Here is a 14,197-nt window from a genome sequence, read left to right on the forward strand (position 1 = left end):
TGATGCGTTTCTTACAGAACCTTGTTTGACTGGTCTATCTAATGCAGCTGTGACTGTATAAGTGCGCTGTTATGCTGTAAGGCTGCGAGTTATTGAAGTATATAACGCATATCGTTGTATGCTATGATTGTATAATGAGAAGTAAGAAAAGATCATCTGAATTTTGGGTTCCGGTATGGAAGAAGTGCGAAGCAAACCAAATGACCTCAACCGCATTTTACTTGTGCCCATCAGTGGCGAGTGGCACATTACTGGCACCTGTGATTCTTGCTCTTCCTCCCCGACGACTCTAGGTCATCATAGCATATCTGTACCACGCTGTGCATCCGACCTGCATGCCATTCATCGTCCCACCGAGCTCTCGGACCACATGTATATCCTATGCGTGCTTAACGGTCTCTTGTTGTGGCATGCTCGTCAGCGAAGGCATCGCCTCACCTTCCTTTACTCTGAGTCCTCCCCCCACATGAGAAAGGAGATACGCTGTTGGAGAGCACTTGAGACAACGCTACTGTACTCCTGAGTAGCCATAACGCGTGACCAATTACAGACAACGAGTACTTTTACCTAGGCTGGTATCAAATTGACATATTCTTCTTACCTAGGTTAATATTAATTTGATCAACTGAAGAATAGACCACACAATGCCCCCAGAGATAATACCAGAAATCTACGTTCACCTATCCCATATCCTCCAGCATGAGAATAGTCTATCCACTTTAGCTTCTCTCGCTGCAACTTCTAGAGAGATGTACGATCTCCTGAACCCCATTCTGTACAAACATGTAACCCTCACTGAACATAATGCGAATGGGGTCTTCTGGGGTTTATTACCGCACGTTCCAGATAATGGTCAAACTGAGAACGTGGGTCAAGGAAAGACAATCTCAAGTGAGGTGAGAAGAGAATGGAGCTTGTGGCCTGATGTTGCCATCCCTGATGAGGATGAAGTAGCCTCAACCCACAGCAAGAAGATGGGGGATGACAGTGAGTTTTGACAGTCGATCCGATATTCGCCGTCAAATGTAGAAAGTGATCAAGGTAGAGAGAACAACCTTCCTGATCAACCAACGAAATGTTCACTGATACTACACTCATCCCCAGACCATATCTACCCCAACGCATCAACGAATCGCCGCAAGCTCCTCTCCCTACAACACATCGCCCACCTAACCCTCTCCTCCCTCCCCTCATTGCCAAATTCCACTCACCTGCACAACCTCTTTCCGACCACTGTTCCGGGAAAACTCAATAAGATCATACCCAACATCAGTGTCCTTCATGTAACTTCCACATTCACATACGAGCTATCAGAATGGTTCAACAAACACACCACCACTCCACGCCGGGAAAACATAATCCGTCTTCCATTTCTGAACTTTATCTTGCTCTGTCTTTTAAACCCTCAAGAACAAATCATAATAGATTATCCCACCTACACTACCGCAATGAAAGAGCGTTTCATCCAGACACGTTACGGAGAGGAATCAGTACTAAGACGTCTGGAGATAAGCCATGAGAACAGGAGGAGGAAATTGGAGCTTGAATGGGAGAGGTTTAAGAAACATAATGCCTCGTTGGGGATTATCCCATTACCTTGGTATTGGAGATCTACCAATATGGTTCTCAGGAATGTCAGGGGAAGCTCACTCCCCTCTGTTAGGTGTAGGGGGGTCGAGGTTTTCTTCGCGCGTGTTCAGCCCGAGGATGATCCTGATGACGAGCTGGAGGACGAAGAAGCGAATGTGGTGACTCTGGAACGGAGGATCGAACAGATCGTGGATTTATTACAACCCAAATCCCAACAATTGCAGGCTGCTGCTCGACAAGTGAAATCGTGGAGGTTCATTTACGCTGAAGTGGGTGATGGAAGGGAGGTTGAACAAGGGGTGAGGGATCGGTTGGATGGGATTGACAGTGGGAGGGTATCATTTCATTCATAATGCGGTCTACTGTATCGCTCTTGTGAAATTACTGAGTCTATCGAGGGTGCGATCATCTATAGTACAACAGTCAATAGTCGATGACTAAGATGAGATATTTCATCAAGCATCCTCCGCATTGCAGTCAGCACACTGAGGTCGAATCTGAGCCGGACAATGGGTTGTCAGTCGAAGGATAATAAATAACGGACGAGATTGACCTGTGATTATGCGGGGACATGGCAAATGCCGAATGTACATTGACATGATGTATTGTCATTATCGCTGAAGAAACATGTATTATCTGCATCGTTGAAAAGTCATAAGAGTAAAACGAAGAATACGGAAATATGCTCTACCTTCCACCGTCCCACCCTGATGCCACCAAATTTCTCTACTTGACATTCCTACACACATCACTTCCTCCACAAATCAATCTATACCACCTACTCCTCCGCCCAGCCGGTTTAGATCTATAAACCGATGTACATCAGTGCAAGCCTATGAGCTGAAAGAGGTTGATGGAGGTGCAAGACAATCACTCACATATTGACTCAACCATCTGAAACCTTCACCGTAACCTTGTCGCATGACCACGGAACACATGAACACCTCGATAGGTCTGATATCTCTAAGAGGGACTTTTCCCTGTAAGACGAAAGCGGTCAGCTAAAAGTGAACGTCCAATTTGCTTTAGGGATGGAAAGGAAAGACACCCACTTTACCAGTAGTTTGATAAAGACCAAGTTGCATTCTCAGTTCTTCCTCCGACACAGCACCCATCGCGTCAATCTTGTTTCCGAGGATGAGGAATGGGACTTGGGCGAGTGATTCGATTGACACTGAAGACAAATAAAGGACTCGTTCAGTGACCACTATCCTTGACTCCTACCTTCTGTCCCCAGGACACGCCACCACACGAAGGGCAATGTGCATGAAAACGAAATGGCCCAACTCACATAACGAATCCAATTCAGCTTTACTCTCCGCGAACCTCTCAGAGTCCGCACTATCGACCAAGAACACGATCCCATCGACTTCAGGGAAATAATCTCTCCATAATCGTCTGGCCTGCATGTGTCCTCCTAGATCGTATGTCGTGAATTTGACATTTCCAATTGCGAGTTCCTCGGAGGCTGTGAACGCAAAAAGACAGATTGATATCAGTCAATGATCATATACAGGCCAGAGAGAGGATTAGTCGGAAGCAGGAAAGGAAAAATGGTAGAAGTAGATCCAACATACTTGGGTGAAGAGTGGGTTGTAGGGTGGCGAGTCTGTCGTTCTTGAGCATGTGGAGGAGGGTCTGAAGACAGGTATTCCCAGTAAGCTATTAAGTGATCCTCATACAGATCGAGACTGGAACAATGAAGCTTACAGTCTTTCCCGCGTTATCGAGACCAAGGAACAAGAGTTTAGCACCTGATCAAAGGAAGAATCAATATTCTCGTCCAATTTCTTTCTCGATACTCAGCCCAGGCTCTATTTGACGTACTCTTGTTCATGAGACCTGATTCAAACATTGCTGTTAGCTGGTATCGCCAATCAACTTGGAAGGATGAGCTCACCTAAGGAAGAAAGTACATCCCAGAACCAGTTCTAGGAATCAAAGGAATGTTGTTAGTAGCTATTCACATGCGCACACTTCGACCTCATTCTACGTCGTCGCTACTGCTTCTCCTCTATCCATGTCAATGTCATTTCGGACCGTCTCTCCACTACCACTACATATCTTCGGTTCCCTTATATTCCTTCTCTCTCACATCGACGTCGGACGCGTGTCAAACCCACTCACAAGGATGAACATTTTGGGCTACGCTTATAAAGGAGATAAGGTATATGAGGTATAGTAGGTCGATATGGCTCCAATGAATTATCTGTTGACAGCTTCTAGCCTGTTCGATAAATGGTATATAAGTTGAGGATGTCACTTTTCTGGTCTGTCTAGACTATCTAGAGATAGGAAGTGACAATCGTTCACACCGTTTACACCCTCTAATCACATATGATGACGATTCGATTCACCTCACACTCTCACAGTTGCACTCGCACTCACCACGCTCAACTGAAAGCTAGGAGCATGGAGCGGCATTATCCACCCAGTCCATCCCATACAAATGGTAAAATGCCGTGGGTGGCACCCGTTGAGATGTGGGACTCCACACCTCCTGCTTCTTTCCGATCTATCCGGGGTTGGTCCACTGTCTAACACTCGAGTCAGTTGCGAACATGGTGAACCTCTGCTTCTTTCTTGCTTTGTCCCTCTCGTCATGGTGATACTTCTTGAGACTAAACACATACGCATGATACAGCATATATAAACTTGCTATATCCTCGCCACTACCCCTCTCCTTCTCGATCTTATCTCCCTTCTCACCACTTTCGTCGCATCGATCTCTGTTGATCTGTAGCATTTCTCGATCATCAACCTCACACATCATGTCCGTCCCTTCACCTTTCCCTACTCAAGCTGAGCTCAAGAAGCCCGTCTGTGTCTTGTGAGTACCAGTCTTCAGCCATGCAGAGCCCGGTGTGACTTGAAGCTGATTCTTTCACAGCTGTGGCTCATCTCCTGGTAAACTCCCTCTATTCACGAATGCTTCCGTGGCCGTTGGTCAGGCATTGGCAAAGAATGGTATACCACTAGTGTACGGAGGTGGAAGAAGAGGCATTATGGGTGCGTAAAGCCACATCCTGTGCCCCATCCTTCGTCCCTTCCTGTCCTCTAATAGCAATACCAGTCATTCGTTTCCCTGTCTATACTCACCTTCTCCGATCATCTATCTGAAAGACTCGAGCTCATTGGATGCTTTTACAGGCGTTGTATCCCAATCATGCCTCAAAGCCGGCGGCTACGTACACGGTATAGTCCCCGCAGCCCTTACCGAGCGAGCATCCGAACATACCCCTGCTCCTGGTACCCCTGCTCCATCGTCTTCAGGCAAAAGCAAAGAAGGTCAAGGCGAAGATGTTCTGTCCGAAGAACAGGGCGAGAAATTCACGACGGATGTAGTAGGAAGTATGCACGAGGTGAGCTGCCTCTTTGAAGTTCAATTTCCGGGCTGTCAACTCATTCACTTACTTTTGTGTCCATCGGAGTAGAGGAAGCTCAAGATGGCTAAGATCTCTCAAGGTGGATTTATCGTCCTTCCCGGTGGATATGGGACTTTCGAGGAGGCATTGGAGATGATCACTTGGAATCAGCTGGGTATCCATAGATTGCCTATCTTGATTCTGAATAGTGAGTCGAATATCCCTTCGCCGTATATAGCCAATTAGGGGTACCGGCACCTGAGATTTCCTTGTCCCTTCAGCCTTTCTAGATCGGGAGTACAACTGACCTTGGAATGATAGTTGGCAACTTCTATACCCACCTATACAACCAATTCCTCTCATCCGTCGAAGCGGGCTTCATCGCCCCCTCCAACCTATCTTTACTCAAGCTGGTCAACCTTGAAGGCGGTGAAGGTGCGAACGGCGACGAATCAAGAGCCGAAGAATGGGGTCAGGCAGCTATCAAAGCTCTGGACGAATGGGAGCTTGCTGTGAGTCAAGTTGATCTAATGGGCCTGTATAGTCGAAGGAAACTGATGAGTCGTGATATCACTTGATGCTTATAGGCAGAATCGGGGTACGGACTAGATTGGGAAGTGAAGGAGAAACGTGTGGGTGGATTGGATGCTGAATCCGTATGAATCATTTCTTCTCTTTAATTAGCCATTTGTATTTCTTCACACATAGCATACATAGGTACAATGCATTGACCATCTGCATTTGTTTTTCTTCTGCCAGTCAGCGTCGACTTCGAAAATGAGACCAGAAGCGATCTTCACCACCCTGCGCTATACCTCTCCCACTTCTACTCCGACTCTACCCGTCCAGAAGGAGTTACTGCCATTGTTGAACCTGCACTACGAAAGGTTGAGAGAAGCTTTCGATCATTTCTCAAGAAAATTTGGGAATAACAGATGGGGAATTTGGCCAGGGGAGGAACGGATATGGGATGAATTGACGGAGAGTATCGAAAGTGCAGAGAGGAGCAAATCGGGGGATTACAGGGTGAATCATGATACCGTCGAACCTCTTTACATACTTTGGTGTTCCCGGGCGGACCTCGGCTGATATGGTTGATGGACCGATAGGTGAGAGTGGTCATTCATCCAGGTGGGAGGGTGGACGTACAATGTGTCTCTGCACCCAAGGATGCTGGTGGGTTATGGTCGTCTCGTCAGAACCTCTCTCCAAATAAACATGAACCATACGAGATTGACCCATCCTTCCACCGCTCATTTCGACACTGTTACTAATCTGACACAATTGGATTGCCATCAGGCCCATTCACCTTCCTGCCATCGTTCACTCTGCCCAGCACCAGACGTCCAGTAATCCTCGATCCGGAAGATACACTGATCAATTCCCAATCCCAATCCGATCCATCCGACGAAGTAGATCTGAGATTGTACAAGACATTAAATAGGGAAATGTACGATACAGCGTATGAACGAGGAGGCAGTGAGTCCTTTTTCATTCTCTTCTCACTCGGTGGAAATTCAACATGCAGAACTTTGGAACACAGAGCAAAGCACCTTGACTAATCAAAATTCCTCACAGGATTGGTCAACCCCTCCATCCACCCAGAAGTAATCCTCCACACCCCCACCCACCTCCTCGAAACAACCACCTCGAACCTTGCCATCCTCCTTTCCTCCCCAAACTCGCATCCCAACAAATGGATTACCCCCAAATTGAGCGGAGAAAGCCCGTTCCTCAATGGCGTGATGAGGCGGTATCTCTTACGCAAGGGGGTGATAGAAGAGGGGGAAGTGACGGTTGAGATGATCAGGCAGATTAGGAAGAACGGGGGGAGGATCATAGGGTTTAATGGGTTGAGGTGGGTTTGCATCTTTTACCTTTCGTTGATTCGGTTGAAGTGAGGTTGGCTGATATGCGAATTTGATCGGTAGAGGCGTGTGGGAAGGTGAATTGATATAATCACTAGAAATGCGGGTCGTCTGGGAAGGAATATAGAATATAGAATTGTAGAAAGGTCAGACCACAAGCTGTAGATCTAGATCAACATGTACTTACTGTACGGTAGAATAGAAAAACTCTTCTCTACATTATCCATATCCAATCGACGGGACTGGTATGTTCACTTTTATATGTATAAATCATGATCCTGCATCACATAATGCGTGACAGAACCGATAAAACCATCAGTGAACCATGCATTGCATCTTATTGTAGAATGAATTGGTATTAAAATAATTAAATTAATTACAACAAAGACCAAATATAATAAAAAAGGAATAGAATATCATTGTTAACCAAAAAGACATGCACAAGATAAAAATCAAAGTACATAGTACAACAGATACCAAATACCAAATACCAAATACCAAAAACGAAAAGCATGAATGAAAATGATGATTTTTTGGAATTATTATATAGTAATATCCATACCAAAACCACAACCGCTTTGTTCCCATCACCTCACCAACTTTAAGCCCACTTCCAATCCCTACCACCCATGCAACCTATAACTCGTATCCGTGGTATCCCTCCTCCTAGCCAACTCCCTCCGTCTCTCCCGTTCCTTATGCAATCCATCTCCCTCGGTCGATCTGCGCATCATCGCTGGAGCTTCCATATTAGAGGGCGATTCACTTCGTTCGGAATCTATCAGATTCAAATTCGTCGTACTTGAATTTCTACTTATTCCTTGGCCGTGGACCTGGGGAAGCGGTTGGTTCTGGATTGGTGATTGAGGTAGGGGTTGCGCGATAGTGGCTCTAGTCAATGGTCTGAGGAAGCCTCCACCGAGGATATTAGGTGTAGTTCTTCGTCTGGTGCCGTCCAGCATTGGTGGTGGAGGGGGAGGCATCGAACCCTGTGGAGCAGAGGGCGGAGGAGGGAGAGTAGTGATCGCACCGGTATGTGAGGAGGGTTGAGAGGTATTGGGACTTGCTCTAGCGGGATGCGAGGAAGTTCGTTCCATCGTTTCTCCACCGCCACTTCGGGAATATTGAGTGAGATTCACTGCTGATCGATGCGTTGATAATTTGGAGGACGTGTGCGTTGATGGAGGTGGTCTGACCAAGCCTAATGCTCGGGGTCCACCACCTGATGATTTCTCTCGTTCCAGTACGACATCTATTAACAAGATTAAAAGTCAGATGAGATCCCCATTATACATTATACCGAGTAGCGGAACTCTTGACAAATGAGTTGGGCGAATACGATAAGACTCAGTGGCCAACTCACTCCTTCTCAGAGATTCACTCATCTCAGCCATGATAATATTCCTTCTCCTCGTGGTGGGCGTCATAGGCTGGACATAGCCGTACTCATTAACCCTAGGTCCGGCAGGTAGAGCCTGAGTCGATTGTTGAGGTTGCGATTGAGCAGTTGGACTTATACTTGATACGGGAGGTTGACCCTGGGCCTGTTGGGTCTGCGATTTGGCATCTCGTTTAGCAGCGAGAGCAGCAAGTTTCTGTTTCGTCTGAGTGGTGTTGAGGTAATGGGCATCTGCGTCTGTCTCTTCATCGTCGGAGGATTCTAGTTCCACAGCTGCTTTTGCTTTCTGTTTGCCCAAGCGCATATATCAGTAAACTGCCACCATTCGTGATAAAATGTGGAAAGAAGAAGCAGAGGAGACAAGGCGCGCTCACTTCTTGACTACTCTTCTGAGTCTTCTTTTCCTTGTCCCTAGCAGCATCCAAAGCATGAGGAGGTATAGTAACGCTAACTCCAGTTTGCACAGGCATAGCAACCACCGATTTACTTCTCAACAATGCAGGTCCAGGTGCAGGCGAGGATGCCAGGGAAGGTAATTGGCAATGAGTGGGTGAGGGTCGAATGGAGTGGGCGTCGGCAGCGGTTTGCTATTGATAGACGAAAATACAAGTGAGCCAAAGTAAATATCTCCGCTAATTTCCAGCCTACAGGGATATAATGAGATGTGGGTAAAGCATAACTTACAAGGTTGACCATACTCGCCCCCCTTTGTAACGCAGAAGCCAACAATCCCTGATTCGCTCTACCACCGAATATCTGCTGCTTCGCAAACATCTCTCTCTGCCTCTGAGCTTCCAGCTGAGCTTCAATCTTCGCTCGCTCGGCGGCAGCTTTCTGTCGTTCCTTCTTTGACATCTTGGTAAGGGGCGTAGGCGCAGGAGGAGGAGGCGCGTCTCTGTCTTTTCCTTGGGTTTGTCCAGTAGATGACCTTCTATTGGTGGAAGTCGAGGTTAAGAGGGTCAAGAGATCGTTCGCTGGATGGTTTTGGTGATGATGATGAGGATGGTCATCTGATACTGTCCTACCGATCTTAGGTCTAGATTTCGATGATGATCTCCTTCGGTTCAATGGTGGTTTCTGGACTTTATGTTCTTTCTCCTTCTCCTTTTCGGACAATTGGGTATTGTCCTGATGCTGATGCTGATGTTGGGTTTCTGTATCCGTCTTCGCCTTATCATCAACCTTTGGCGAATCCTCCTCATCACTCCAATTCTCATCCTCGTCATCCTCGCCCAAATCCTCTTCTTCATCTTCCCATCCGCTCTCCTCGTTATCCTTATTCTCATTCTCAGCAGCAGCGTTCATAGCGGAATGCTGCTCCGCCATCCGTCTCTTCTCTGCATGGTATTTCCCCCTCATGGTGGATAACGATACGTGTCGTTTCTGATGTCCGTGTCCATGTCCATGGCCATGTCCGTGAGGATGAGTATTGTTGTTGTTCAGTTCCGGTAATTTGCCTTTGGAAGATGACGAGTCGCCTGAGCTCCTTCTTCGACCATGTTGAGGATTGGCTGATAATGTCGAGGGTACACTTGGTCCTGCGCCATTATTGCTATTGTTGTTTCTACCAAGAGTGGTCGGAGCGACGGGAGAAGTATGTGAAGGATGTGAGGAATCTGATCCACTACCTTTACCAGGAGAAGACTGAACAAAGAATTTGCTGTTTTTCTTCTTCGGGCTGTTCGTCTTTGAATTTCTTCGAGAGGGCGTACCGATAGGTGTGGAAGCTATCCTGACATATTTCTGATGTTCCTTCTCTTTCTCTGGTGATGCAGCTTTCTCTTCACCTATCACATCCTCTTTCAAGGCAGGGGGAATAGCGTGTGTACCACTCAATAATCCAGAGGTAGACATTGATCCACCCAGACTACCCACCCTACTTGGAACAGGTGTAGGTTCTACCAATCTAATCTCGACGTTCGCGATGGGAGTATCAGGGACAGATATCGTAGGTAGAGGAGGAGGCGGTAGGTGTTTCTTGGCATCTTCGATCCAATCTTTGAAGTTGTTCTCGTCTTTCTCCAACAACAGCTTTAAGGCTCCTCCGAATGATAATTTCTCGGCACTTTTCGTACGATGCAGGAAAGGGATGGGATGGGATTCAATGGGTGTATGTATGGATGCGGAAACTGATGACGCGGTGGTAGCTTGAGATGACATTGATAGTCTCCTTGTGGATTCTTGGATGTTGGCACTCCGCCTTGGTTGTCCCCAGTGTCTGTGCGAATTGACACACGTCAGCTGCTGATTCGGTCTCAGACATGTGACGGTAGAGAGAAAGAACAGAAAGGCTCACCTCCAAGCGAGGTTCTCTAATCGTTCGCCATCCTTGACCAAGTCAGCTGCTCTCGTGATAACTAGCGATGTGTGGAATTCAAGTCAGCTCGCCACTTTCTGTATTGCTCATAATGAAAAAAACACATACCATTCCAAATCTCCCCAGCATTATTATCATCCCCCGGTTCACCGACTGCCAACTCATCTCCAAGTGCCAAAGCGGGAGGAGCGAGCGATAAGAGGGGTATGGAAGGTTTGGTGGATCGGATGGAAGTTCCAGAGGGGGAAGGTAATGGCGCGTCCATTTTGTGATTATTTGACAGACTCCACCAGTTATGTTATCGAATAGTGAAGGGGGGAGGGGTGTGTGTTAATGAATGAAGATTGATGGGTTGTGATATTTGTTACCTTGTTACAGTACAGTAAGAGACAAGACTACAAATGATGATAATAGAACATCATTGTAATCAGACTAAACCGGATAGATAACAGGTAAGAAGGAGAAGAAAGAGAGTGGGGGAAGAACAATCTAGATGATGGATGATGGATACCTGCGGCAGTCCCTCTTTAGACTGAACTTGATATAAGGATATTCCGATCAAATGAATTTTTATTGCTCTTCACACCTTTGATGGGGTTCTATTACTTCGAAAAGGTGGGAGGCGAGAGTGAATGAGGAAAGAGAGAGAGAAGGTGTCTTTTGTATTATAAGGGAATATATCGATTCAATTCGTATTCGTATTCGTATTTGTTGAGAGGTAGGGAAGACAGAGAGAGGATGAAACTGAAGGAAGTAGCTTGAGAGGGGGATGGCGACAGTGTGCGGTGGGTTCGAGTGTGAGTGTAAAGTCTGGAATCGGTGTTGCTGATGGGATCCAAAGGAGTATCTCCTATTGTACTAGTGTATGATCCCGTGGGGTGTTGTTTGGGGTTATTGTGGTGTAAAGGATGGGTTCAGAGTGGGGTCGAGGGATGGTGCGCTGTGATGGTGTTTTGATGATCACTGTAGGAAAGAGAAGTGGATGGCAAATGCGTGATTCCGGCGTGTTGCGGTGTTGTAGTTTGGTTTTAAAGCATGTATCAATGCCTGTCTCTTTCTCTGTTCTCCTTGCTTCCTCTTTCTCTAGTATCTAAACTGATCACTGGAATGGTTGATGATGATAATGTGCAGTATAAACAGAACAGAACGTGCAATTGTTGTATGTTACGATCAATTAGGTTTCTCCGTCGAGGTAAATTTGATTCCCAGTCATGTTCAACGCGAATCCAATATCCCTATGTATGGTGTCAACGGGTAACACGGTTATACCATTTCACCCAATCACCATATACCATAAACCATTGCCGCCTTTAGCTCTTGCCCCGCATAACCTTCCTATAAACAAATATCGGCCGGTCGATCGGGGAAAAGGAAAAGGAAAAGGAACACGAATCGGCCCGGGATTACTCCTTTACCTCTCATACGCACATGACATGGACCTACAAATATCATGGTGTTACTTGTTTAGGTATAGCATAGCCATGTGCTAATACTAAGCTATGCATTATCCTTTGCTGGAGTATCCATGGAGCCGGATGGGGTTCAAAGCAATGATGCAAGATGACATGACCTCTTGCCTCTTCGGTTCTTGGGTTATGGACTATTACGGAACGTACTGCGTGCATGGTCATTTGATCAGAATATCAGAATACCCAACCCAGCGGCATTTGCGAAATGAAGTGCAAATACCAAAAGGTTCCGTTGCTATGGTCCAGCTACAGGGCTCATGCAGTATGTGGGGCAGTATGTGGTCAAGGATACCTTGGCATCGACAACATTTAGTGCAGATCTGCACCACAGTTGATTTTGGGGATCTACCAGACTAAATTGGTCGTGGAGTGAAATCTCAGAACTATGGTACGGTACTACCGGTTATTCACTCTTACTCTTACTCTCACCACTAGTGTGATACCCATCCAAGATCTCACCAACCACCCAAATACTAATCCCGAACAAACCCAATCCTGCCATCCATACCGGTAGGTAAACCTGCCTAGCCAACAGTTCTAATTGGTATGCCATCCCCAGCCAGGCTGCTTGACCAGCTATCCACAGGGTTATAATGGTGATGGTTTTGGTTCGGGATAGGTGGAGTTGGGGGATGATCAGTGGTAGGAAGGGGATGAACCACATGAAGTACTATATCGCATAAACTGGTCAGCATGATGCGGTTGGATGATGATTCTTTTTACCATTCAGAGTGTTGACTTGACGATACCAAAAACGCATTCATCGGGGTATGCGTTTCACTGACGATAAAAATCTTGAAATGAGAAAGAGCGACACTCACCTGCGATGTACACACTTTATTAAAGACCACAAACACCGTCGTCTGAACAAACATCGTAAATTCCAAGGAAGTAGGATGTAATGCGAATCCACAGAGTAGCACCAATGTATTCTGCGGTAAGAACGAGGTCAAGGGGTGTCTCAAGGTTCTCTGCATCAATCCGAATATGGCTGTTGATGGTGACTGAGCAGCGGGAGAGGGGAAAAAGGACAGGTAGATGGGGTAGAAGTATGGCGAAAAGTTGTGTCGGTGGTCTAGACGGGTGAGGTGGTATAGGTATGTATGGTGGATGAATGGGCGGCCCCAGCTATATGTTGTGAGGTGCCAAATCAGCACAAAGGCCTATCCTCAAACCATCGACACGGGAGGATATTACGAGTACTCTCCAGTCCGATGTGATGTGTTTTGACCGGACCGAGCAAGATATGAGAACACACAGAGAGAACAACAACTCACATGGACCATAACAACCCATTAATCACAACCATCGTCCCACCTACCACACCCCCAAAGATCCAAATCCTCTTCCCGAACCAACCGTACCCCCTAGTCATAGCCAGATAACTCCAAATGGCAGGCACGTAAATCACAGGATATATCTTCCAGCTAGCCGAGATACCCAACCACACCGCTGCCTGCTTCAGATTCCCCCGCTTGAGATGGTACAGAGTCAGAACGACGAGCAAGCAGATGATGGATTCGGGTGATCCTCTGGTATTGATGTTGAGGATGAGAGGGTTGAGCGTCCATATAGAGTGGACTAGCCATGTTGCCTTGCCTGAGAGAGATAGGAGTAGGTTGGAGGTGAGCAGTGATGCGATGACTAAGATTGATTTGCCTAGTAGGGGATGAACGAGGGTTGGGGAGATGAGGAGGGGGAGGAGGGGGGTGTAGCGGAATGTTGAGCGTTCGTAGGGACTATCAATATGCGGATGATACGATGATCAGTACTACTCCCAGGCTTGATACGATATATGCAGTATAGATTTCCAAAGGGGATGATATTGGGGTGTTCAGTATACCTGACTCACTCTCCTATCTTGAGCCCTAGTGTCCTCACCAACCACCCCTTAGCTATTTTCTCCACGTCCTCGTCAGGATCGAAAATCAACCTCGTCCCATCGCTTATGACCCTCCAATCTACATCGGTATATTTCAACCCGCCATATCGTTCAGGATGGGAATCGACATGCTGAGCGTAGAGAAGTAAACCAAGCTGGATGATTGCGGATAAAGTGATACATATTATGTGAGTGATAACGTTCCGCCGCTGCGAGGCAGAAGTCTGCTTGGTGAGTTTAGTGGACATGATGATGCCATATGATCCACTGTACACTATCTACTTCAATTCTCGTATCGTGAGGTGTG

At 46.7% G+C, this 14,197-nt stretch overlaps 5 protein-coding genes across 5 annotated transcripts; 2 read left to right on the top strand and 3 right to left on the bottom strand.

Moving 5' to 3' along the window:
• Positions 1-644: 644 nt before the first annotated feature.
• On the top strand, positions 645-1,943 carry I302_104987 (uncharacterized protein; the record flags this gene model as incomplete). Its single annotated transcript, XM_019195516.1, has 2 exons — positions 645-987; positions 1,105-1,943. 2 exons carry the CDS (start codon positions 645-647, stop codon positions 1,941-1,943), a joined length of 1,182 nt encoding a protein of 393 aa, XP_019042339.1.
• Positions 1,944-2,423: 480 nt separating this feature from the next.
• On the bottom strand, positions 2,424-3,729 carry I302_104988 (small COPII coat GTPase; the record flags this gene model as incomplete). Its single annotated transcript, XM_019195515.1, has 8 exons — positions 2,424-2,570; positions 2,643-2,764; positions 2,882-3,058; positions 3,168-3,228; positions 3,301-3,344; positions 3,418-3,432; positions 3,491-3,521; positions 3,718-3,729. 8 exons carry the CDS (start codon positions 3,727-3,729, stop codon positions 2,424-2,426), a joined length of 609 nt encoding a protein of 202 aa, XP_019042338.1.
• A 632-nt stretch (positions 3,730-4,361) lies between these two features.
• I302_104989 (uncharacterized protein) lies at positions 4,362-6,914 on the top strand (the record flags this gene model as incomplete). The annotated part of the gene is made up of 11 exons (XM_019195514.1): positions 4,362-4,420; positions 4,481-4,599; positions 4,741-4,952; positions 5,025-5,163; positions 5,277-5,467; positions 5,543-5,587; positions 5,715-5,981; positions 6,065-6,131; positions 6,255-6,434; positions 6,534-6,813; positions 6,887-6,914. The coding sequence occupies 11 exons, from the start codon at positions 4,362-4,364 to the stop codon at positions 6,912-6,914; spliced, it is 1,587 nt and encodes a 528-aa protein (XP_019042337.1).
• A 529-nt stretch (positions 6,915-7,443) lies between these two features.
• Positions 7,444-10,804, bottom strand: I302_104990 (uncharacterized protein; the record flags this gene model as incomplete). The annotated part of the gene is made up of 6 exons (XM_065869973.1): positions 7,444-8,075; positions 8,187-8,508; positions 8,597-8,809; positions 8,907-10,440; positions 10,519-10,579; positions 10,648-10,804. 6 exons carry the CDS (start codon positions 10,802-10,804, stop codon positions 7,444-7,446), a joined length of 2,919 nt encoding a protein of 972 aa, XP_065726045.1.
• A 1,607-nt stretch (positions 10,805-12,411) lies between these two features.
• On the bottom strand, positions 12,412-14,138 carry I302_104991 (uncharacterized protein; the record flags this gene model as incomplete). Its single annotated transcript, XM_019195512.1, has 4 exons — positions 12,412-12,678; positions 12,830-13,136; positions 13,286-13,747; positions 13,861-14,138. 4 exons carry the CDS (start codon positions 14,136-14,138, stop codon positions 12,412-12,414), a joined length of 1,314 nt encoding a protein of 437 aa, XP_019042335.1.
• Between the last annotated feature and the right edge of the window lie 59 nt (positions 14,139-14,197).

The sequence above is a fragment of the Kwoniella bestiolae genome, chromosome 3 (assembly GCF_000512585.2).
Source record: "Kwoniella bestiolae CBS 10118 chromosome 3, complete sequence".
NCBI classification, from domain to species: domain Eukaryota; kingdom Fungi; phylum Basidiomycota; class Tremellomycetes; order Tremellales; family Cryptococcaceae; genus Kwoniella; species Kwoniella bestiolae.